Source organism: Festucalex cinctus, chromosome 17, assembly GCF_051991245.1.
Source record: "Festucalex cinctus isolate MCC-2025b chromosome 17, RoL_Fcin_1.0, whole genome shotgun sequence".
NCBI classification, from domain to species: Eukaryota; Metazoa; Chordata; class Actinopteri; order Syngnathiformes; family Syngnathidae; genus Festucalex; species Festucalex cinctus.
The window spans coordinates 9,023,976-9,050,375 of NC_135427.1; the positions used below are offsets into that span (position 1 = coordinate 9,023,976).

Sequence of the window (26,400 nt, forward strand, 5' to 3'; positions counted from 1 at the left end):
GATACGAACGAACAGAAAAGTAGTAGCTGGCGGAAATGGCGTCTGACTTGTTTCAGGAAAGGAGTATTGTGATGGAAATGTATCACGCTTTTGAACGCCAATTGTTTTGAGAATAAAAACGCTTGATTTCCGAGACCCCAGCCAGCTTGCTGCACTATTTTCCTCTCGTCCAACACCAGACCAGAACTGGTGTCACCGAACGCTGTCGGGGTAAGTCACATACTGAAGGTGAGGATCAAATTGAGATTCATGTTAAAAAAATGCCAACGATCCCTTTTTAAGGAGCGACATTCACCAAATGAAAATTCCCTTGAAGACAATGTGACCGTTTTGAAATAAAGTGACATTTATGTGTTAGATTGGGTTGCATTTGTTTCAAAACAGAGTCAATTAAGCCATCAATTTAGTCCTTTTCCACGGAGCAAATCAACTTCAACATGGAAAAACCAACACAACACCACATGAATGAGTGCTTTGCTTGCAAATCAGCTTGGCAAAGTTCAAATGTTACAAATATCTCGTCAAAAACGTACACAATATTTGCGTCATCAGCTACAAGATGTCATTTGCTTAAGACTTGGACACGTGCATTTTAGGGCTTGGATAATAAATGTTATTGTTGATAATTGAATGGTTTGTATTCTAATCACGTTGCCAGGTGTGAGCTGTAAAAGGAATTCTGCTTTATTCACAACAGGTGTGTCATTTTTGTTTGTGCTTACACTGTAATCTGCTTTCCGGTCTTGTGTGACTTGTGAATGTCGTCACAGTGTTTTGTTTTGTGCTCATGACAAAGATACTAATTCAATTTTTTTTTTTTTTTTTTGGGGGGGGGGATTTTTGACAGTGATTTGAAATTGGTAATGATCCAATCAAAATGGCAATTGAAGCCAAACGGAGGGCGGGGACCAATAATGTGATAAGTTTAAAACTATGTAGTCTTAATTTTTCCGAGCATGAAGCTGTCGAGGTAAAAAATAAAAATAAAAAAAATTGTGCCGGCCTGTAGGTCAGTTCTCTTTTGTGCCACCTGAGGGCAGCCTTGTACATCGCAGTATTCAGGATGTTTGCAAATGGCATCGAAATTGGGCGTGATATTATTTTATGATCCATGGGTGAATACGTGAATTTGATTGATCAATCAATGTTTTGTTTCTGCTTTGAAATACTCTATAGATCATTGATTGACCTCATTATGGCCGTGTTGTGTTTTTCTCTCATTCTGCGGTGTAATGTTCTGTTTGTGCTGGTCATCTTAAATTTTATATTGTCTCAAAGTAAAAATGTCCAGATAAATCTTGCTCGAGATGTATTTTTACAGTGTCCGATACCAAAGTGTTGAGTGAGAAACGCCGAGTTTAACATGTGTGCATCATTACTCATCATGTGCTAACAAATCCAAACCGTGGCGCAGTTATTATATGAACGTTTACAACGTGAAGCCTTTTTATATGAAAATGAAATGTATATGCTTTTGGTTTTGTTCACTTTCATGAAAACATGCACATGCCTCACTGTGAATTCTATGAATTGTTATTGCCAATCACTGAAGGAAAGTTAAAAAGATTATGCTAAAAAAAATAAATAAATACATATACCGGTTTATACCTATGAATTTAAATAGTTTGTTTTCCATGTCGGAAAATAAGATGCAATCATTTTCTGGCGTTAAAATGATATCAAATTGTAAGTCTTGTGTGGGTTGAAATGAAAAAGAGGCACTAGAGGGCAGTATAGCTACTTGACAACAACAGAACTGCTTCGCCTGCATCCGTCCACGTCTGACTTCTGTCTTCTTGATCAAGATAAACACGTTTGGAAGAAAAGCAAGTACATTGTATAGTAAAAAAAAAAAAAAAAATGTATTTTTGAAAAGCATAAGTTAACGTGCCCTGCCCCTGATCCTTGCAGTGTCAATGTCATCTTTTCGTGCTTGGTCTATGTGGAAATCTAGAAAATAATAATAAAAGCAAAAGAAAAAAAAGTTTTGCTCATTTGCATGTCACGTGCAAGAATTTACGATTCACTCAATCATTTAATTTTCATTCCTTTCATTTGCACATTTAATTTTTAGGCATGCTTTTTTTTTTTTTATTTAACATACAAATAAATATGCTGCCTTGGACATAAGTACAGTAAATAAAATCCATTTGAAATACTAATCGGAATAAAGAATAAACCTGATTTGCCATTCTAATATCTCATAACAGCGAGCACAAAAAAACTGGAACACCTTAAAATCCCCTTAAAACAGGCATTTAAATCAGGAACAAAGCACTTCAGGAAATATGTATATTACTGCTCTAAAACGACCTTTTCTTTTTCACAAAAATGTATTCTCAATTGGGTAAAGTAAAACAACAATTTCCCCCCCATTGAACAACATTCCTATTATTCATTCAATCTTTTTCTGACCCACTTTTTAAACAAAATATTGAATATTTGGGAGAGAAGAACTATGTTAAGTAAATAAATACATGTTAATTCTTTTTCTGTTTTAGTTCTTAGTAAGTGACAGTATCTCATCATTGGTGAGCTATTTTTAGAACAGACGCATGGGCAAAAAATCACGACGGAAATTAATTTCCGACAAACATGTCCCTATTCTTTCCCAATCAAAATAAAACCTAAAAATTTGACTTCAAACTCCCTAATTTCTGTTTCTTGACCATTTCAAATTGCTATAGGTTTTCTGTATCGCAAAATATGTTTCAAAAATTGAAAATAAACTTCAAAATTAAGATTTTTTTTTCTTTATTTGTCTCCTAATTTTTTGTGTTCTGCTAGCATTTCAAATATATCCAACTTTATTAGCTTATCCCTACAACAACATTATTTTTCAAAATAAAAGCCCGAAATGATGATTATTATTATTTTTTTGTATTTTTCTCTTCTAATTTCTACATTTTTTTTCTCTAATTAAAACCATTCAAACTTGTTCAGCATAATTTCCCCCTGCTTTCTAAATTTTTGGACCAATTCAAACCGCTGCAAAGTTAACATGTTCTGCTCATTCTTGGTCGTTGTGTAACCATTTTATGTCATTTAATATCATTCCACATCATTCCACATTTTCTCGTTCAGCTTCTGAGCCTTCATACACATTAATTTCTCCAGAAATTGCATTCTCTAGTTTTAATATATATATATAAATGTTTTTTTTTATTTTTTTAAATGGTGGAGTAAAAACTGCATTTGTGTTTATCCTTGTTCCTTGTGCAGATGGATGCATTGGATAATATTTCGTCGTGGCAATTTCATGCTCTAGTTCGACAAAGTGCAAGTAAACATCCTCCCGTATTTGCCACTTTGCTGAATTGAAGTCGCTTCACCCAAGCGTGACCGAATCTTCGGAAAAGAAGTTCTGTGATTGTGTCAGCTGTTTTTTGGATGTCATTCAAAGTCTCATCACCTCCTCCACATCTTCTTGCTTTAAGCAGGTACCGCCACTTCTCCAATGCACAGCACGGCAACGTCCATTCTATTGAGTTAGTGAGGAATGTGAGCGTGGGAGTGAGACAATTCCGCACACCAGGATGGTCCCACCGACACAAAGTTTCTCCATCTCGGTGTACATTAATTACACTCACACGCTGGCGCAAGCCTTTGTTGCCCCCGTTTCTCTTGCTCTCGACTTTTCTGCCTTATTGGCTGTTTTGCTGACAGACTCCAGTCGGATGTCATGGCAGGGATGCACATGTGTGGGTTGGCCTTTACAGAGTGTCTGTATGGGGAAAGCCCACTCGACACGTGGGAGGGATTCCATTCTCCACAATGACCTGGTTAAATGTGTCCGTTTGCAAGAATGAAAGAGTCCATGGAAAAGGTTAGGCAGCACTATTTCAAAGTTGATCATTGAATTTTCCTCTGGTCGATCTGGATGCTTACATTTGTTTTCATGTTTCTTGCAAGTCTGGTTGGGTGTGATAAATTGTGCCTTCATAATTGCAATTGGGCTACGTTGGTCTCTTTTCCTGGATGATGTCATCTGACACAATTTCCTTCAGGAGACGCCATCTTGCAAACGTGTTCGTGCAGTGGCCCAGATTTCGTAAATCTTGATTTTGGGACAGGCTGACCAAGTGAACTTTCCCATTGCAGATAACTGCTTTTGATTGAAAGCGATGAACAAGAGAAACAGCAGGTGGGTTAAAACGGCTGTAAGTGCAGAAGACGTAATATGCATCTCAAACAATTAGCACAATTCCAGACAAAATGGATCTTTCACTTTTATTTGATTATTTTTCACCATTTTATTTCACTAATAAATGACAAAATGGTGCTAGAAATTTTAGAGCAAGAATACATTGCATGTGCCAGCACTCTACAAAACACAATACTGTAATTAATTAATTTTGCACGTCTGGAATAAGAATTAAGCAGAATATTGAATCAAATTAAGGAACCACGTTTTTTTTTTTCCCTGATGAAAGTAGATTCCATGTTTTTATAGAAATAGGACACAATATTCTAAAGGGCCTTGCAAAATCAGTCCAAATCCAGTAAAACAGTGAAAATGTCCTGAGAGTGAACGAGTTTTATTCCCTTTTGTGTAAGTCTTGCTCGTGCATATCGTACAACAAACAAAAGCAGAACTGGCGTCTATTTACGCTCGGGTTAAAGTTTCAAATGCATCCGTGCCAGCGAGCTAGCTTGAGCTAATCTGGGAAGGTTCGTCTCTTCAGTCCAGCATCGGAGTTTGCGAAACTCATTTGTGCTAGAACGGCAACTGAAGTAACAACTCAAGTGTTGATACGGAACGCTGCCTCGATGGACATACGAATGTTTTTCTTTGTTTGTTTGTTTGCACCAGTTTCATTCACCCAATTTAAAGCTGCTGTATCGATACAGACGAAGGTGTTGGAATAATGAGGGGGGGGTTGGCGATCCCTCACAAAAGTCCCGTATCAGTTCCTGTGAGCGGTTGAACATTAACAGACTTTCCCTCCTTCCACCGCGACTGTAACACGAATGAATCGGCTGCATCCTGTCGTCCCGCTGAGGCCGACAGGAGAATCAGTGTTGGGACATCACTCAATCTTTTGTCACGTGGGCCATAATGACCTCGTCTGTGGTTTTCTGACAGACCAGGAACCGGCTCAGCGGACTGTCGACAACAAGGTCGAGGAAGTCTGGAGGAGGAACGAGCGCTTGAATCTTCGCGCTTGATTTTGGGGCTGGTTTAAGCCTCACCGGGATTACCGGAACGTTTTCCAAGATTTTCTCTACTGTTTTATGTCTTTGTTCAACAACTTTAGTTTTGATAGTGTTTTATTTTGGGGAACGTTTTTGTATTGAAGTCTTTGAGGAGCGACGCATAGCGGTCGTCCATCTTGGGGGCTTTTTTGTTCTCCGATGACGACGAGACACGAGTGGCAACGCATCAACCGTCATTGCGTCGTCTGTAGTTCGAAGGTGCGAAGCTGCAGACGGGAAATGAAAACGCAAGACAAGCCGTCGATTGGCAAGAGCGAGTGAGAACTTTGACTGTGCAAAATAGAACAAGGCCGCAAAATCCAAAGTTCTGCCTAATATGCTCGTCCCGCCTTTCATTGACTGCCTCATAGAAAATGAATCAACTAACTGAATATCACAATGAATCTTTTTGGATTGAAATTGTGGAGAAGATCGAATTGGTGATGGTAAGAAACTCACAAGTTGGAGGCCCACAGCTGATCAATGATGAAGGTTGGAATGATTGCGTTTCCAGAATTGTAAAGTTAAAGGCGCTGCTCCATAATAAATGCAAAGGGTCAACATTTCATTTGCAGGTGTTTTTAATATTATTATTATTATTACTAGGGATGTCAAAATTAGTGTGTTAATTTTCAGTTCCTTTTACGCCACTACGCGATTCATGACCTGCCCTTCATTGTAAAGTCTGTACTGGGCGCGTTCCAGTGCCCACATTCAAATTTCGCAGTAATGCTGTATTGCACAATTGTAATAATGCGCAGAATTTCACTTTTACTTCATTTAAAAGAATCATGAGATGGCTCTTAATATAAAAAGAAAAATGCTCTGACCTGTCACTGTCTTCCAAATTCACGGATCTGTCGTTGCATAAGAAATGATTTCAAGGCCATTCTCACATTTGTTTTTTCACGTAAAAATGAGAATCATAAACTTCTGGCCTTTGATCTCGGATACATCAGAAATTTTGTGTGAAATCACAAAGAGTTTCCGTCTTATTTGCAGTCAAGAAAATCGTCAACAAAACAAATAAATCCTTCACCCAACCACATGAAAATCTCTATTTTAACAAATGTTTGAACGTTATTCATTTTTTTCATGGTTGTTTGAGAAATTATTTTCAAAATAAAAGAGTCCGAATCTATGCAGGCTATGGTAAAGGTTAACAACCAAGTAAATGCACTATTGATTGCTGATGAATTATGAGCAGCGTATTGATTCAGCGTGACTCGTAAGACAGAAACTCGCCTCAGTCCTGACCGTGAATAATTCAAGCGGGAACAAATAAATTAGGATTTCAAATATCAGACCCCAAAAATACGAGATTCTAACTTGTTTTCATCTCGTCAGTTTTGTGACTGCAGGAACATTCAAAGAAAATGACAGTGACGGCTGCAAATTGGGTCACACAAATTCAATTCATTATCCTGATTTAGTGGGTCTCAATTGTAGAAAAAAATATTTTTTTCCCTTTTTATTTCACATTTTACACTTGTGCATTGAAATTGGGTCAAGCCACAGAACCAAATGACGAGTCGTGACAATGTTGTCAATTTGAGGTGGATGAAAAAAGTCCAATATTTGATGACAGGTTTCATAAAAATAATTTCTCATCTTATTATGTGCTCTGATTTTGATCTAACCTGTTTTTTATAGTGTGACTACAATTGCATTTGTATTCACACAAATAAAAAACAACTTATTGTATCGTCTCTCATACTACGAGTACCGCAAGGAAAAAGTTTTCCAATTCATCACTCAAAGTAATCAGGCATAATTTTTTTGTTTTTTTGTGGAAACTAAATATGATCTGTGAAGAAAGATGGAAGTTTCAAACTAATGAGAGAAATTGTGTGCATTCCGATATTGTGACGACGGGAATAAATGGCGTCATTTTGGACGCCATCATCTTCGGATCACATCATCAGCACGATTCAATCCAACTGCAAATTTATCACCATCGCGCAACCTCCAGCAGCCGATTTTCATTTTGCCTTCCTGTCGTTAGTCACATGATGCGAAATCCATTTGATCTCGGCTGTGTGATGTTCTGCGGACTTGACTCGGTCAACTCTTTTCTTTCCCCGATGAGGCCGAAACAGGAACCGCTCACGCCTCCTCCCTAACGTGCTTAGAATGAAACAATCGGCAGGTGTAATTAAATCTCAGCAATACCCTGTTGTGGTAGTTAACGCCTGTAATCATGTTTTTGCCGCGCTTCCCTCTTCTGTTCCTCGCCAATTAACGCGCGCAGAACAACAGCTGGATCGAGTTCCGCTCGCTGCCCGTGTTGTTCTCCAGGCATCGTCTTGCCGCGCTCAAATCGAATAAATGTCGCCATTTTTGTTGCTTAATGACGAGGCGCAGGTGCAGGTTCTTCTACATTTGACATTCGGGAAAAGATTCAACACAAAAAGTTGGATGTTCACCAAAAGCCACGGAAACAGACAAACGGCGTATTATCCGTCCGTCCGTCCAGTTTCAAGATGCGGGAAAAAAAAAGTATCAAAATTACTCGTGCTATTGGTACTTTGTATTGGTATTAGTGACAAGTCAAGAGTTACCAGTACTCGTACTGGTACCAGTCTTAAAAAACATCCCTATGAAGTGGCATATTCACAAAAATTAAAAGACGCTATCTTTTTAAATAAGCGTCATTTTCATATCATTAATCAAGACGTGCGCCACCGGATTTCATTCTGAAAATCAAGTAATTGTGGGAATGCTTTCCAGCATTCCCACATTTGTTATTGTGATTTTCATTCTCCACACTTTTTTTGCCGCATTGCAACTCCCACATAATACTTGCAATTGACACTCTTCAAATTTCAACTAGCTTGAAAAATGGACGCCTCCCGGGGTATATTGATATCGTCTGATTCCACATTGCTGACAGTATTTGCACACTTTCACATTTAAACTTAACGATCTGAATGATCATGCTGACATTCGCTTGGCACATTCTAGAATAAGATTACAGGGAAAAAGTCATCTTTATTATTGGCACTGATTACACAACTAATACGCTATGACAAAAATACTTTCTGTAATCACACTTTACTCAAAAAAAATCATTAATTTGGAATAATCAATAAATGAATTCTCCTGAATTTACTACTATTGGTGTAATTCCGCATTTTCCACAAAGCACTTCAGGCCGAAGCGGTTCTGGCTAAATTTCCACCCCGGGCCAACAATCTCTCACTTTAGGGTCAGAGGTTAAATAGTTCACACAAGTAACAATAGCTATACGTTTAATCAATATTGATGGAATGCTGATCTGCGTTTGTTATTCTTTTTTATCTGAAAATGACGTAGCAACCAAAAGATACAAACCTGCTGGTTTAATGCGCCGACTTCTTCTTCTTCTCATGAGGAAAAAATGCAAAGTTCCTTTTCTCCATTCCAAAGAAATGCATCTCACTTTGCGAAGGGGTTCATGTTGTAATGTATGAGAACGGCTGATTGATCCTCCCTCAGGGAAGCCGTGATCCATGGACAGCATTTAAAGCAACCGTTGTTCCCTGCAGTCCAATATTTTACCAATATTGATCCAGTCTTGACATTAAAAAGCCACTTTGTGCCTCGTCTTTGTCAGTCATCAGGCGACATGATGCTGTTGTGATGTCCACAAACATTTCTATTGACGACTCAACGTGTATCTATAAACATCAAGATGACTGCACTTTGACCAAGTTTAAATTTTGTTTACAAATTGTCCAACAATGTTGAAGATTTTATGCATACAACGATTAAAATAGCAAGTTGAATGTGGTACAATGGATGCGAAAAGTTAACAAGACTAATATCATCCGGTATTATTATTATTATTATTATTATTATTATTATTAGGGCTGGGAATCTTTGACTGTCTCACGATTGGATTCAATTACGATTTTTGGGTCTACGATTCGATTCAGAATGATTTGATTGACAAATGATTTCTGCTTCAATTTCCAGATGTGCACAACATTGTCATGATCGACTCCAGTTTGCTTTGCAAGACAAAATGACAAATGGAGACATTCAAGTGTCTTTTTTTTGTTTGTTTAAAAATGTATTAATTTTGTATTGTAATTGCCTTTTTCCACAAAAACAACATGTGGGCTACAACTGCCTTTTCCCCTTCTTCTTCATTTTTAATTTAAATAAATAATAAGAAAAAAAAAAAAAGCTCCCTTCCTCACTCACTATTCTCTTCTCTCGTCTGGCTCGATCCCAATATTGAAAGCCGTTTGTGTTGTAGAACTCGGATGAGTACAGCCTGTGATGACAATTCTTTCCTCCTCTTGTCAAATCATCACCAAACTTTAATTTCTGTCATAGCTCAGTTGTGTTTTATTTTGGTGAGAGCATTTCCCGTCTGGTGTGCTTGTGTGTTTCCCCCGTCTCGTTTATGTCAGAGTAGGTCCACCTGGTGCGTGTTGCTCATTGGTTCCCTCTGCCTGCTGTTTTCCCAGCTGTGTATTGGTTAGTGGCTCGTTAGTGTTGGCATTTAGGAAGTGGTGATTGTTCATCCACACTGTAACAAATAATAATTCACTTTCAGAAATAAAACTAGTTTCATCCACTTGTTGCTTAGTGTCAAGGTCCAATTAGTGAAAACATCACATTAAATTCATGGTTCTTGAGTGTGGTCAGTTGACTACCGATTGTTCTTGTTGTGGTTCAGAATGTCAAGTTGGGATTCAGCTGCTCGTCAGTGGAGAGTCGTATCGATTATAGTGGCGACGGGGGTCACGATTTGCCTTGTTTTCAACAAGTAACTGTACATGATATCAACAATTTAGAATTACTTCATTGATTTTTACCATGTTTAACTCATTCACTGCCATTGACGGAAAAAGACATCAAATGATGCTTTTTTTTGCTGGTCTGGCAATGAATGTGTTAATAAATAACTTTAAAAAAACAACAACTCAAAGTGGCCCTTGCAGCTTTCCATTTTTCTGTGTGTGGCCCTCAGAGGAAAAAGTTTGGACACCCCTGCAGTAACCTTCCCCGAATAAAAGCGGTACGAGTATTAATAGACTTTGTAACACGCACACACATGCTAACAAGTTTAAATAGTAACCAAGACATGCAAAAGTGGCTTTCCACATCTTGTCCTGTTCTCATGTTGTCCTTTTTCATTCCTTAATTTTCCCCAATTTCTAACCTGCAATTTTTTTGCTCGTCACCTTCCGCAACATTTCTGACTTCCCTTTTCTTCTTCTTCTCCCTCCTTTTTTTCCCCCTTATCGTCTCTGTCATCTCTCCCCACACATTTTTTTTCTCTGACAGGTCGGCAAAGATAACTCGCGGCCGTTTGCAAACGCGCACGCCGCGTCCCGCCCACGCTGCCGACATCTGACACTTAACTGTGATAAATGGGCGACCTCTGACCTCCGATGCTCTCGACGTCTCCACCATAAAGTTCACCTCAATCATTACGGCCGTATGCAAACAACACACGTGAAACGTACGCGTATCATTCGTACAGACGAAAAACGTGCGGCCGCTGGGAAAAGTAACCCCAAAAAAAAAAGTCAATTTGCATAACGAACCTTCACTAACACACACGTATGCACAAACATCAGACTCCCTTCTTCAAGAATAATTGCATTACGTCTGCTCACTAATGACACTGGCGAGTCTCGAGTTTCCAGCCGGATAAAAAGTGGTATGAAACCATACCTGATTGGAAGCTTTAATCGTGTTAAAACGGCGTAGGAGAAGCTCATTCGCGGCGTTCATTTGGCAAGGGACGAGTAGTGGAAGAGGTGAGAAGGAGACTTCATCATCGGCCGTTAATATCAGATTGCCAATGTGGGAAGTTGAGATAACGGATGAATTTGCGCCGTTGAGGACGCGATTGGAAAAGGCTCCGACCTCGACGCTGATAAATGTGCTCATAATTGAATGCCAATCAGTTGTACAGACACTCGTTAAACATCTGCACCGTCGGCCAATGAAAGCGCTGATGACGCCAATACTTGATTTTGAAACAGCCCAATGATTAACTTTGTGAGTTGTGATTAATCATGACATGGAATGTCTTCTCATTATGAGAGGACTTTATGAAGAACACAAGTTTTTTTTTGTTTTTTTTTGTGTCTAATCTAGCAATCCATTTTTGCCACCACGGTTTTATATTGATAAATGTCTACTCACAGTCCTATTTATGTTATATTATTGCTGTGTTCAATTTGTATGCCATAATAGTAAAGACAATCTGAAGATAAATGCACTCATTTTATGGCAGTACGAACAAATGCATTCTGAACAAGCTTTTGCACGAGAAAAAGCATAAACAATGAAAGAACATCTTTATTCAATAAGTATATGCATCACATTGTATCCTTATTAATATGAAAGAAAATACAAAATAAATGTAAATCTATACTGCCTGCACACACTATTGACGATGACACTGCCACCTACTGTAAAGGATGTGAAATGACACAATTTATATGGCAAATTAATTTTAAAAAGCATGTTCCATGTTATGTTAGTTTGAATGAAAAGGGCATAAAAAGCAAATAGGGGGGAAAAAAAATGTCTGATTGATCCAAAAATGGAATTAGCATCTTATGTTGTGAATGATGACATTTCATTTGGGACACATAATATTAAAGACACTTTGGTATTAATATCGCTTGAAAACATTTTCTATTTCTTAGAAGCAATTTTTTACCTTTTGAACGAGAAAAACTGTTCATACAAATACTCAGTCAAACCAGACTTAAGTGCAATTTGTGGAGAAATTGCGTGGGAATGCTGAGATTTGAATGCATGTGGAATGCTTATGAAGTCAATTGAGAGATAATTATGAAATTCTGACTTCCTGGTTACTGGACAGTGCACGTTACCTGGTAATGATGACAAGTTATATGTATGGAAAGTGATACTTAGAAAAAGTTCAATGTCTGTCCCATTGGAAATGAATGGGGAAAAGTTGATATTAATCAAGATTTTTTATTTTTTTTTGCTTCTTGTTTATGTTTACCCGTTTCACCTCCCAACATCATCAGTTTAAATTGGAAAGGCCATATTGAATCGGCAAGTGGCGTAAAATAAATATGTTTGATTCTGTTTTCAGGCTAATGATATCGCTCGACTGCTTATATGACACGGAGGTCATTTGTCTTCATGACGCTCTCCCACACAAAAACACGCGTGTGCGTGCTCACAGTCGACGTATCGTTTTGTATATGTGCCATGACTGCGAGCACGCAGTCCAGTGTGAAGTTTGCCTTTCGCCTGTCAGGAATAAGCTGCCAAAAGCTCCAGTTCAACAAATTAAAGCGTTAACTCATTAATTAGGCCCCCGTAGAGATGCAGAAACTTCACTTATTACTTTTGTTGTACACTACTTTCAACCACTGCTCCTCAATTATTTTCTGTCATAACCACGCCACTATAAATAGTATCATTTGTCTATAAAATTGTCCTAAGCACACCTCTGCATAACTGTATCCAAATTAACGTATAAGAGGATAAAAAAAAGAAACGACAAAGAATAGCTTTATTAACTGTAACAGAAAAGATGTAAAGTGCATCTGAAATTCACAAATAAAATGAAATCCTTAATTAAACTATAAACATTTTTTGGCTGACCATGTCAAACTACATGATATGGAAAAATAAAATGACATCAAATCAATAAATAATAATGCATATTCAAACTGATCACCAACATTAACTCAGGAGCACAATATAAAAAAAAAAAAACTTTAACCTGCAAAACAAAAATATAAAATAATTTGGGCCGAATTTTTTTATTTTATTTATTTTTGCCTCCACCACCGAGCGAACGCTCCCTGCGCACACTCTGCCAATAATGAGAGCGCCACTGCCCCCTAATGTAGTGGAGGTGCAATTGCACTTTATTCTTGGACAGTAAAAAAATTTTTAAAAAAATCCAATAAATCAGCATTTTCCCCTCGGTCAAGCCCTTGATGGAGCCTCGCGCCTTGTGCGACCGTTCAAATCTAGCATAGAATGTGTACATTGGCGACTGTAGGTGATTTTGAGCGAACCTTTGTGCTGGTTGACGCACGTTTGAGTTGAGAAATGCCGCAAAACAATGACAATAGATTAGGACGGAAGACTGAGAGACATTAATTATCACTTCTATAGTGGCTAATTAATTTGATGGACAGCAATGTATTGCAGAGGGAACCTTGCCGCATGCTGAATATGGTGACAGGCTAATGGGTAAACGTCAAGCGTATTTGTAGAGCGCCGCACGCTATGCGACGCTCGACGCACACGCAAAGCCACGGCGAGGCGAGGAGGAGACGGCGATTTGCAGCAAGTCTCATGCCTCAATGTGACTTGCGGCGGATAGCAATTAGTGAGGCCATTTGTTTGACTGACACCTGACCAGCTCCTGGGAGGTGCCGGAAGACGAATGAAGCGCCTCCACAAATACGCAATCAACAGGTGAAGATTAACTGCCTCTGATGATGCCATTTGCTTCGCGTCTTGGCTCTTTTCTTGCGCGTTTTACTCTGGAAAAAAACAACAAAAAGAACGAAATGGGAGCTGCATACTGATGGGGGGGAAAAAAAATCGATACTGCAATATATTGTTGCGCTCTCTGTTGCAGTAAATATATTGATACGTTCTCGATATTTTACGACAACACACCAACACGTTAGTTATGGGTTCATTATTCAGACATGTCAACAAATCGATTCCTCAGCAACTATTTATCATCAAATGAATCAATGAAGTATTTCGGTATCTTTGATTTGATTTGATTTATTTTTTACAAATACTCAGAATTTCAGATTCTCAACAGTAAATATTATCAAATGTTTGTGGTCCCCCATGAAAGTTAAGTGATGAACATATTTGTGCTGAATCAAAAGAAAAGAATTGTTTTTACTTTGGAAAGCAATGACGACTATTTTTGACCATTTTCAGACATGCCAAAACGGTAACTAAATCATAATTAAGTCGTGTGTCACTTTAATAATCAATGAATCTGTCACTTAATAGATTAATTGGATTAAAAAAAACAAAAAACAAACATCCCTTTATTCAGCATCAGTTCAAGTTGACTTTGCACAAACGTGCCTCCATGAATGTTGCTTTTCCTTCATTCTATGAGCGTATGAACATTAAATGTCATCCGATCCCCTGAAAAAAGGTTTAAGAAGAGCATTAGGTCGCAAAATATTGCTGACATATTGTGCATGAACTCTTCATTTTGGAATCAAAATGTCACGTGGCGTCGTCTTCGTCAAGTATTGCCATTATTTCGACAGCACTTCAAATCATCTCAGGTTTCATATTTTTCCTTCAAGAACGTAAAAAAACAACAACCGGAAGTGCAAAAACTGCACCGCACGATGGTGCACAATTTGGGTGTCGTATATACGAGAACCGTCACTGATCGTCCCCAAAATGTACGACGACATGTACACGCATGCTAGTCGTCGGTTTTACACGACTTTCAGGCAAATGTCTGATTTGAACAATAAATATTGACAAGAGCGTCGAAACACACAAACATTCATACGAATATCGGCTTCTCCTTCCATCCTCTAATGAGGCCAATATGAAGAGCATTTAAAAGGCTGCTGTTGCCAGACATTAGCATGAATGCTTCTGATGATGCCGCGCAAGTCAAATGTCAATGGTGGAGCCTGGCTCAGTCTAATGACTGAGGCAGGGGACGACTTTAATGAGTGGATAGCAATTAATTGTGACCTGCTGATCTTTGGCAGCTCCCTTGCGGTCGGCCAGACATGAGAGAGTCGTTCCAAAAATCCAATCAAATAGACAGAAATTGCTGCTGTTTGGTACCTTTAACTTGTACCAGTGAGGTGTTACCAAAAAAAAGTACAATTTTAAAATAAGTTCAAAAAACATTTTATTATTAAGAAATAACATAATAGAGTAACATAGCAATATTTGTGTTCCCAGCCAAAGTCTTTTTTTCATAGATGGGAGCAGTTAGAAAATTTAGCACAGATATACATGGCAGAAGCGTTTTAGTTTTTTCTTTATGATTGCATATACAGTACACTAAAAATAAAGGAATGACATCATTACATCATCACCAGATTTACACACAATTTGATTTGCAAAGGATGAAACGCACTCGCATACATCAGGCACAGATTTTATTTGCAAAATCCCAAACCTGTTTTCTAATTTGTGATTAAGTAATTAAATAAAAAAAAAAAAAATGCAATGGACTCTTGTTTTGAAAAATAATCTGTGTGCTTTCATGCAGGATGACATGAATTCGATTTACTGCTGAGAGACTGAAATTCCAATGATTTGGACAGTTTTAAAAGGTATTTAAATGATAAATTGATGATCAAAATAATTGGGAATGCTTTACAGTAATAATTCCAATGATTCTTCTCTCAGTTGTCACACTTCATTTGAGTTGCCCTGTAAAGTAGCGGTCAGCCTCAAAAGAGAGAGAGAGAGAAAAAAAAAGAGCCGCCTACACTGAATTACCAAGAAAAACAGAAACCACCCACGGCCCCAAAAAGAAAGAAAGAAAAAAGGCAGAAGTCTCCCACATGGTCAGCCTGAGCATGTGTGCAAAAGTGTGTGCACGTGCGCGTGCATCATAGGGGAAGGAGTTGGTGGGGGGTGGACGAGTGTTGGGAGGAGTGTGAGGGGGTCTCGGCAATTTGGGGGTGACAGTGAAAAGTGGTGCACGTGGGCGGACAGTGACGGACCCTGACAGACGTGTTGGCATCCAAACAATATACGGCAACTTCAAGACAAAGAAAGCAGGCCGAAGATGTTTTGATTGAGACTTTTGATTCGCTGGATTTCGATGCCATCCTCACGTTGGCCTGGCGCCATTTTCTTTTTTTGTGGCTTTTGATTTCTTCCCTTTTTGAAGTGCGTTTAAAACCGAAAGGTTCGGAATAATCGTGCGATCGCTCCGCACGATTCAATTTGCTGGAGTTGTTATTCTCTTCCCCAAAAAATGTGATGTAGTCAATGTAGGTGTTTTAATCTGTTAAAATGTGTGAACGCATGTGGGAGGGGTTAAACTAGTTCATACAATGTTTTTTATTTGGTCCTCCAGCGTTTTTTCCATATTTTCTACCGTCTGATACGACGACGTACATGAAAATAAAGACATTTTCAAGTTATGTTTTATGAAATATAAAATCTGAATAATAATAAATGCCACTCAAAATAGTGCAGGCGGTTTTCAAAGAATTGAAAGAAGTGGAATAAATTTTTGACGGTAAATTGGAATGAAGTTAATCTTCTTATTGTCTTTAATGCTTTTATATCCTGCAGTTCCTCATAAAAAAATAAATAAATAAGTAAAGTCTAATTACGGTGTTTTTCTCCCAGTCCAAAAACTTGAAGAGCCCAAGTGACATTGGAGAAGAAAGATGAATCATTTTAATTACAAGTTGAAGTTTCGTGCAGATTGGGGAGAAAGCGTGTTTTGTTTTGCAGCAGAGAAATGTTGATTGATCTTCTGATGAAGACGAAGCTGGAGGGGGGAGCGTGCCCCCCCCCCCCATCCCCCCCCACACGCTGCTTCTTTCCACCCCCGGATGACTGTGGAGCTCTTGCTGCAATCCAAGACTGGCAATGGAGCGGCCGGCGTGTTGTGGGCGTGCCGAGCGTTCGGCCATCCAACCCCAAAGAGCAAATCAGGAACGTGGTCGTCTCATCTCTTCACTTTTTTTCTCTTTTGTATTTTCGTTTTCATTGTACACTCTCTTTGACTCTCGTCCTCCCTTTCTTAGCATTTCCTCTTTTGCTGAACTATTCAATTGCTTTTGTTTTTTTCTAGTCTTGCTTTTCCTCATGTCAAAGTAATTGTGCTCCCTCCCTGCATGCGTAATAATATCGTATCCCCAATTCTAGGCAATTAGTTGCTTCCGCAGATGTTATGCTGAAGCCATTAAAGTCGGCAAAGAACCAAAGTTAGTCAACTTGAGCTTCAGTCCAAACGCCACACGCCACTTACGAAATACTCCAATAACTGTTCACGATGTCAGACGCTTTGAAAGGGCGCCAGGTCGGAACTGGGAGAATCCAAGTGGGATATTTCCCACTTCCCACCTCCCTCGAATGCAACATAAATAGAAGAAAACTGATGAGACAACGTGGCAAAGGACACGAGTCTGTGCTGGCGAGGACAGGTGGAAACAAACAAAACAAAAACAAAACAAAAAGCGAGTAGGACGGGAGGACGGCAAGATAACATGAAACAAATGGAACGTCAAACAAAAACATCATTGAAATAATGAACACATACTGATACTTTATTGTCATGAATCGTTCTTGAACATCGATGTATTCATTTGTTGCAATTTTCTCTGTAGGTTCTGTTCATTATTTCTCCGTCTGCTTCATTTTCTGCTTCATTATCTGTCCCATGCTCGTTTTGATAGTTTTGTTCCGTCTTTCCATCTATTATCCCTAAAAATCCTTCTTTCTCTTCTCCGTCCTCACTGGCCCAAATGAGTTCTCCTCCTCTTCTCTTTCACTCAAGTCTTGCTTCTCCGCCACAATGTGCAAACATTTTTGCATCCGTGGGCGAGACAAGAGAAAAACAGGCCACATTATCCGAGGACGTCCCAAAAGCACAACCGTTTCCTCATCGGACTCACTGGAGGCGGGCAAGAAACATTCTTAGAAATGTGAAACATTTGGATGAGTTTTATTAATGCCGGGCTTTTTGTTCTGGACAAACTTAGAGGCTTTTGTGAAGGCTGAGCGATCGTCAATCGGGCTTCTTAACACAATCGGCGGCTGTGTTCCGACCAGGCGACCTTACTTTGGTTTAAACACACAGCTGCAAATGTCCGACTGTACACAAATATTCGTCATGTGATGCTTTTTTGTTATGTGGCGAATGATTGCTAATGATGAGAATTTCAATAAGACCGCCAAAAACGTTGATTAACGTTGAGTAAAATCACGATGGATGCCGCCACAAACGTTAATTGACGTCAACTACTTTATTTTTGTGTGAATATATCGGTGGTCAGTGCCACATCCAAGTGCAGCGCAGCCGGGTCAATGGGTTGTGAAATTAAAAAAACAAAAAACAAACACTAACGTTGGCCAGCAGATGGCAGCAGTAGCTGCTCGGGCCCTAACTAGAGCTGCAAATTACAATGAAACGTGACACAATCTGATTAAATAGAATGTTTTCAAGGCTGACGTGATTCATCATGAAACCTAATTTGACGGAGCGTCACTAAACCAAAAATATTCGTATCAAAGTCACTGTTGTGGAGAAAATGTATCTTTTCTTTTCAATTTTGGCTCAATGTCACTCAAATGACCTATTTTCAAATGGTGATTACTAACGAACGGAATAAGGTAGAAACACTTTTTTTTTTTCAAATGAAAGAATGGAATGCGATCTTTCATGTGGTCGCCATGTTGATTATGTAGTAAAAGAACACAATATTCTGTTTGCTTCGAAAAATGAGTTAAAATGCTCGAAATCCGCTGGCATTGGGTTTTTTTTTTTTTTTTTTTTAATATTAAAGGGCTAACAAAGACTTCACAGAACAAACAACCAAAAGAAATGAAAATCCATAATTCTTTTAAAGCTGACAAAAGAGGAAACAACTTTTCTGTGAAATGTAAAGTTTAACAATCACAATGCAACGCAAGTAAATCATGAACAGACTTGAAGGCAAACTGTGATGTCCAGCTGAGGTGTCGAGAAGATTCTCAGTTCACACTCACAGTGTGGAGACAATACATAGATTCAGATTTCTTGTCAAGTGAGAGCCTTATTAGTCATATATCATTATATAGCATACAAGTATGAATGTACAGCGGATGCTGTCGTGATCTGTGCTTTGTTTGGATTGCTTTTGGTTGGATTTTTTATTTTTATTTTCAGTCCTTGTTGCTTCATTGTTGTCGTGTCCTTTGTTCTTTAATACGTACCTGTTTCCTTTTTGTGGTTAAATACCTTTTTGAGCGTTTTCCTGCCTTGCCTGCCCACATTTGGGTCTACCATAGTGTTAATTTCGTTAACAGAAACTCAACAAAAATGTTTTATCAACACATTTTTCACGGGATGAAGACTAGACTAGACTGTAAAATCTTGTCACTGTGACACTGTCATGTGACACATAGTGACACGCCCCCTTTCAAATCTGCAGCTAGTGACTTGTGCAACATGCACAAACACATTGGACGGACAGGAGGTAGATTCATGGTGAAAGGTTAAAAAAATTATAACCGAACATTAATCTAACGGCTATAACGTTCCAGCAATAATGTTAATTCGATCGTTAACTATTGCTGGCTAATTTACGAGCTCGTAGCCTGGAGCAATAGTAGCCACTTGTTGATATACTCTAATTGTGGGTGAAGTTTTTGTTTTTTTAATCAAAAAGTTGAGAGGAAATTTTACGTAAAATAGTTTTAGATCCGGAATGTTCGACATTCTCTGTTGACAAAAAAAAAATTGGGTAAAATGATTGTGCTGACTAAAACTAGACTAAAATTTGAAAGTTTTTGTTGATTAAAACTAGACGAAAACAAAAAAAATGCTTGAGTTAGTCGGCTAAGAGTTGACTAAATAAAAACGGGATGACGGGACTAACTGTGATAAAAACTAACAAGCGTGATTGAAACTGAACTAAAACTGAGACTACATTTTAAAATGTCTGATCAAATTAACACCACAACGTAAAACCTGATAGATGCTTATTTCTGCTACATATTTATTACCTTTATATGTACGTTATAACTTAAGACAATGACTGACTAACAGTACTGCCCGAGCCAATAATGAATATGTAAAGAGACAGAACGTAACTTGTTTTATTTTGCGCACAAATAATCACGAAGGGCTCTCGAAATTCACTCATTTGTGTCCTTTCACCACTCTGCATTCGTCCTTAAATATGACCCAGAATGCTTTGAGAAACTGGTCCACGTCCGTTTTGTCAGGTCTGCGTTGAACTGAATCTGTCTGAAAAGAAGAGTCGACATGCTGGGACAATGTGGACTGGCACCATTCGAATAATGGAAACGCTTCAGAAGGGCAAAAAATTGACATTCAGCCTCTTTCATTGCTGTCGACTTGTGGAGAGAGTCTCCAACTTCCTGTTGGTCCGAGCACACATCAAGGATGACCCGAACTTTAACACCAGAGCCATCATCAAACAGGCGCAGCCAGCAGAGACTTTTTTTTTTTTTTTTTTTTTTTTTCCTGAAGAGTCTGAGAAACAACAACCCCGCACAAAAAGCGCTTTTGCCCTTTTACCAGTCCATTGAAAGCATCCTAACATGATGATGAATGAATGAGTGAATGAGTGGTTCATCCTTCTGCCTCACAGCTGTGATGTTCCTAGTTTGAATCTCGGCTCTGGACTTCCTGTGTGGAGTTGTTTGTCTCATTTATCATAATTCCACTGATAAACATGAGCAAATACAGTACTGCAAAAAAAAAAAAGTAAAATGTGAAATGATGTCATACAATATCCACCACACTTGAAGATTTCTGGTTGATGGGCAAAAACAGAATCAAGCGCTTCATCCCTGTGCAGCCCGTGGAACAGCAAAACTTACAGTAGCTCATTGTAAGTCCCACAAAAATACTGTTATGTGAAGCGAGTGTCTATGAAAGTTTGCCACTCGGCAGCGTTCGCATTTATCTGTGCCGCTGGTTGCTCTCTTCTTTTTTTCTTCTCTATCTTGGACCGATATCAGAGCGGTTCTCTTGCTTTCATGTGTCTAGACAGCAAACGATGAAAGCCGTCTGTAACGCCACAAAACGAGCGGTCAGGGTGTCAGGAGAGCCGCTTAAAGGAAGAATTATGGATTTGATTGCAGTTCAAAGTTTGCGGGTGCAATGAACTTCAATTTTAATCTGTATTGCGCGGGTCATTGGTGTCATAGTTTGAAAGTTGAACAATAAAATACTTGCTCTTGTGAAGGGTTTTGATAGTCGTGTTGTAGTTTTGGGGAATATCTTCAGCTTGAGCTGTGATTTTGTTCAAGATGAGCAACAACAACAACAAAATAATAATAATTTAATGCCGCTAATAGAAACCTAATGATGAGGGTGGTTTTTAGGTTTGATTGAAATATTTTTAACACATTCATTGCCAGAACAGCAAAAAAAAATAAAAATGCATCATTTGACGTCTTTTTCCGTCAATGGCAGTGAATGAGTTAACAACTTTTAAAGGTAGAGTCACCACTAGATGTCGCTAAATAATGCTGAAGTGATGCATTTCGAAGCACAAGCACTACGGTGGCTCAGAGAGATCAAACTTTGCAAGGATCTCGCTTGGCAGAGGCAAAATGCGCAAAAAGTTCACATTTTTTTTAAACTTTGGCGAATATGTGAGTGTGCGGATTTTCGCTGCTGGGCCAGCGTGCCAAAACGCGTCCTCCGCGCCGCCATCCACAATTTCGTTCCAGTGCGCGCAAAGTCCATTGACTCGAATGCAAATGCGCCGCCGAAACGCCTTCACCCGCTTTTGGTGAGAACGCAGCATAATAGTGTTTTTTTTTTTTTTTCAATGAATTCATTATTAGTTGACCACTAGATGGGACTAAATCCTACACCTTGTTCACTTTTAGTAACATTCTCAACATCCAAGTTGACAATTGGCGTCTTGATATGTTTCGTGAAGGTCAATGATGGCGGTTTATTTGCATGATTTCTGTGAAAACAGCGCGTGTTCAGTGCCCACTCAGTAATGGTGTGAAGTGAGTGTGAATGCTTTTTCGATTCATCCTGTGATTAACTGCAGGCATTATACTTTTGGGATGTATCGTCACTTTAGGATTCTGGTGTCGTGATCTGAACCAGAGACGGGACGGGACCCAAATGACTTTGGGGCTGAAGAACAAACAGTGTCAGATCTTAGGTGAATATGGAAATAAGTGCTTACAACACGGATATTCTGATTTTTAAAAGGCATCATAGAGCAATGGAGAGCAATACACAAAGCAAATTAGCGCGAGACATGCCCAAATCATCAAAGTTATGAAACGCAGTTTTCATCGTAACGCATAGTGACTATTAAAATTGCATAAAGGAAACTTTGCATTTGTTGCGCACATCTCCAAACAGTTTTGTAAATGTGGTACAGTCAAACAATTATGAAGCCAATATAGTGATTTATAGTTTAGCACATTTTTTTTAATTTTTTTTTACCAAGTCGGAAATACTACACGACAAATTAGTTTGAACGGGTTTCATGTTTGGAGCTCGTCGTCATCTGTTAATGCACCAGGAATTTGCTTGAATATACTCGCTCTTATTTACCCTTTCAACTCATCCTTTCGCTGAATTCAACTGTGACAGATTCTCTCTCAATTTTGCAGGTCCAAAATAAAATGGATTTAGGTTTATCAAAAAAAAAAATGTCATGACAGTATATTATCAAGCCATTTTTGAAAATGTGGTGCATTTCTGAAGTGATCACTGATTAGCGACAGAAAATAAATACAAAAAAAATGGTCAAATTTGACTTTTGTCTTCCGTGAAAGATAGGAATTATTAAGATACTTCTGCACATCTTTTCTTTTTCTTTTACACAGATTAAAAAGTGTTGGTCGCAACAGTGACCCCTGGGGGACACCACGCATTAAATCTAAAAACTTTGACTCTTTTCCCATGTCACAAGTAGTTGCCTGTTCTTTCATTAATTTTAATTTCACTTTATTTATTTATTTATTTAGCAAAGCTCATATTATTGAGTGCATATGAGGCTGGACAACACACAGACAATATGGAAACCAAATTCCACTTGAAGTGTTTTGTCTTTTCCTGTATGGTAACAAACATCCTCCGCCTACAGAGGGAATTTACCTGCTTAAATGGCGTGTGAGAGAGAGAGAGAAGGGGGGGCACAGCTATTATTTCATAATACATAAAGAACAATTAAAAATGCATCTATCATTTCCCACAGCTGGTTACAATGAAATTTCAATGATTCAAAATGACTACTGAACTTCCAATTGGTGTGTCCGTTTAACAACATGCCCCACCACATTCATATATTATGAATATTTCATTATGTTTACAGTCAGATCACAAACGTTTAGTTTCCATGCATGACCACTTGTTGTCGCACCCTAAGAAAGAAATTCCACTGGGTCCAAATTTGAATAAATGATGGTTCAAACGATTCAAGTCGTCACTTTCCGACGATTATCACAATCCGGAAACGAAACCAAAAAGGGGGCTGAGCACCGGATTCGCCTTATATGGGCTTAAGACTTGAACCGGAAATTCCTTTTTCAGACGCAAGACACAACACTGCTGCCAAAATAAAATAAAATAAAAATACGTATCGTGCTTACATTTTCTATTGATTGTTTGTGCTTTCCTCCCTCAGCTCAAAATGTTCCCCTTTGACAAGCGATTCACTTTTACTTTGACTCGTCACGGAGCATCCCCGCCAATAAGCACCGAGTGCCCCGCCCCCCGCCCACTCCATATTTGGTTAATGACGTGTGACTCCATTGAAAAGGGTTCCCTTATGGGCCGGATAAGCGCCAGGGCCCGCATGCTGTGGAATAATACGACGAGTTGCTCAACTTGGAGGCACCAGAGCGCACAAAACGCGTCCTCCGATGCAGCCGTGACCCACGCGTGGCAAAACTTCGACTTGGGCGTGTGAATTGAAAGGGCGTCGCGCGGGTTTTGATTTCTGCCGGCGAGGATGACGGCCAAAACTCTGGAGAAGGTGCCGATGAGCCTCGGGGGGTTCGAGAACGCGTACAACGTGCAGGATGACATCGCCAGCGGCTTGCCCGCCTCAGTGGCTGCAGTTTTCCCCCACTCGGACCTGGGACCACATTACGACCAGATCAATGTGGCTGCAGGTAAGATCCAATCTTGTTTGTCGAAAGCGATATTTTGTTCCCGTTCAAGCAAATGGCAACAAGTGCGCGCGCACCTCGCTCCCCTTCCACTAATGACTTGTTTTGTTTTGTGCACATGCAAGATCCCTTAATGAGCGCGGAGATGAGCGCGGAGAGGCGTTCTCTGGACCTGTCATCTTACTCGGGCGGCTTGTCCCAACCTTCTTCACAGCGCAACCAGACTTTCACCTACATGGGGAAGTTCTCCATCGACTCCCAATATCCTGCAAACTGGAACCCCGAAGGAGTCATCAACATCGTGTCGGGCATTTTCAACGTCGCCCATCCTGCTCCTGCGTCCACGTCCTCGTCGTCTTCTCCGGCTTCCTCTGCTTCCCCCGCTCACTTTTCCAGCAGCAGAAATTGGAGTTGCAGCATGGCCGCGGCCCATCCGAACCAGGTCGAGTTCGAGCACCATCAGCTTTACTCGCCTCCGCCTCCGTACTCGTCGGCCGCCTGCGCTGACGTGTACCAGGATCCATCGGCGTTTGTGTCCACCTCCAGCTGCCACATCGCCTCCTACCCGCCGCCCTCGTACTCGTCTCCCAAGCAGCACGGCGGCCAGGACGTGCCGGGACTCTTCCCGATGATCCCCGACTACCCCGGCTTCTTCCAGCGAGACATCCCAGAGCGCAAACCGTTCGGCCCGTGCTCGCTCGATACGTTGCGCGTCCCTCCACCTTTGACCCCGCTGAACACGATCCGAAATTACACGCTGGGCGGTCCGAGCGCCGAGGCGGGAGGCCCGCCGAGGCTGCCGTCCGCCTACAGCCCCCAGAATCTCCCGCTCAGGCCCATCCTGCGACCCCGAAAGTACCCGAACAGACCCAGCAAGACGCCGATCCACGAGCGGCCGTACCCGTGTCCGGCGGAGGGCTGCGACCGGCGCTTCTCCCGCTCGGACGAGCTCACCAGACACATCCGCATCCACACGGGACACAAGCCTTTCCAGTGCAGGATTTGCATGCGCAACTTCAGCCGCAGCGACCACCTGACCACGCACATCCGCACGCACACGGGCGAGAAGCCGTTCGCCTGCGACTTCTGCGGCCGCAAGTTCGCCAGGAGCGACGAGCGGAAGCGGCACACCAAAATCCACCTGAGGCAAAAGGAGAGGAAGTCGTCCTCGTCGTCTTCTTGCGTCAGCGGCGGGATTTGCGCCTCGCTGCATGGGACCAACTCAAAAATCCATCATGATTAGGACGCATTTGAATTTATCATCATCATGAACTGACGGTTGACCAACTTCGAAAGACTTGTTGCCTAATTGCGCACTTGTCCGCTCAGTCTACTGAATTCTAAAAGTCATCAACAAATGAGAATTTCATGAATGCAATAACATTTCTCAAGTGCATCGTAACTGTGTTCATTTCTAACACGTTTCCGTTCGTGCCTTTGTTGTATGTTCTGATTGAGGGACTCTAAAATGCAATGTTGTTTATTCTTATGTAAAGTTGCTACATTCTATTTTTGTACTCATTTAAGTCTCGTGTAAATGGTGAAAATTAGCATCTACTGTACTACAAGTTGTTCAAGAATCATGTAAAGGACAAAAAAAGTGTTTGTTGTGATATTTATTAAATGGATGCAAAACACACATTTGTTTGATTGTTCATATACAATAGATGATTTCATGAATGCCGCCTCAGTCCTCAGTCAGTTACGGAAAGTGTTTTTGCGTGCACGAAAGAAGCCTTCGAATTGATGTTGGAAATATGACGTGGTAAATCCCATATATGGTCTTTGTGACTCATCATCATCATCCTCACCCACTCGTCTTTTTAAAGACCTGAGCTGTGACCTTTCGTGCAAAGTGTTTGTTCCATATAGCCAAAATAGGGTCTTGTTGTGACACTGACAGTAAACGAGGAAATGAAACACATTTTCTTTGTTTTTTTTTATTATTGTTCAAAAGCACGTTACGGGTAATTCTTTTTTTTTTTTTTAGTGGAAGCGTTTTTTGCTGTGAAAGTAAAAGAAAAAAAACAAGTTTCACATTGTAAAAATAGGCAATGCATTAAAGTATTGTTTTATTAGGTGATTTAAAAAAATACAGTAATAGCGATTTTTAAAGTTCGTTTCCTTCTCATAACAAACTTTCAGACAAAAATTACTTGAAGGAAATGCAAAACAATTTTGATCATGCTTCAAGAATCTAATTTTTGAGAGATGGTGTCTGTTTTGTAATTTTTTTGGTCACGTATTATGATTTTAATTTCAGGCAATGCAGATATTGTCCATTAACAGTTGACTTTTAGATTTGGCAATGGTTGAGGCAGAGGTTGCCCCAACTCGGTTCGGTTCCGTTAGGGGACTTTTGATTTGAATTGAGACGTGCATTAGCCGAATTTACTT

At 39.8% G+C, this 26,400-nt stretch overlaps 1 protein-coding gene across 1 annotated transcript; it reads left to right on the top strand.

Annotated features, from left to right (window-relative positions):
• On the top strand, positions 1 to 25,576 carry egr2b (early growth response 2b). Its single transcript, XM_077503143.1, has 3 exons — positions 1 to 210; positions 23,517 to 24,006; positions 24,129 to 25,576. Exons 2-3 carry the CDS (start codon positions 23,844 to 23,846, stop codon positions 25,244 to 25,246), a joined length of 1,281 nt encoding a protein of 426 aa, XP_077359269.1. The 5' UTR covers positions 1 to 210; positions 23,517 to 23,843; the 3' UTR covers positions 25,247 to 25,576.
• The last annotated feature ends 824 nt before the right edge of the window (positions 25,577 to 26,400 follow it).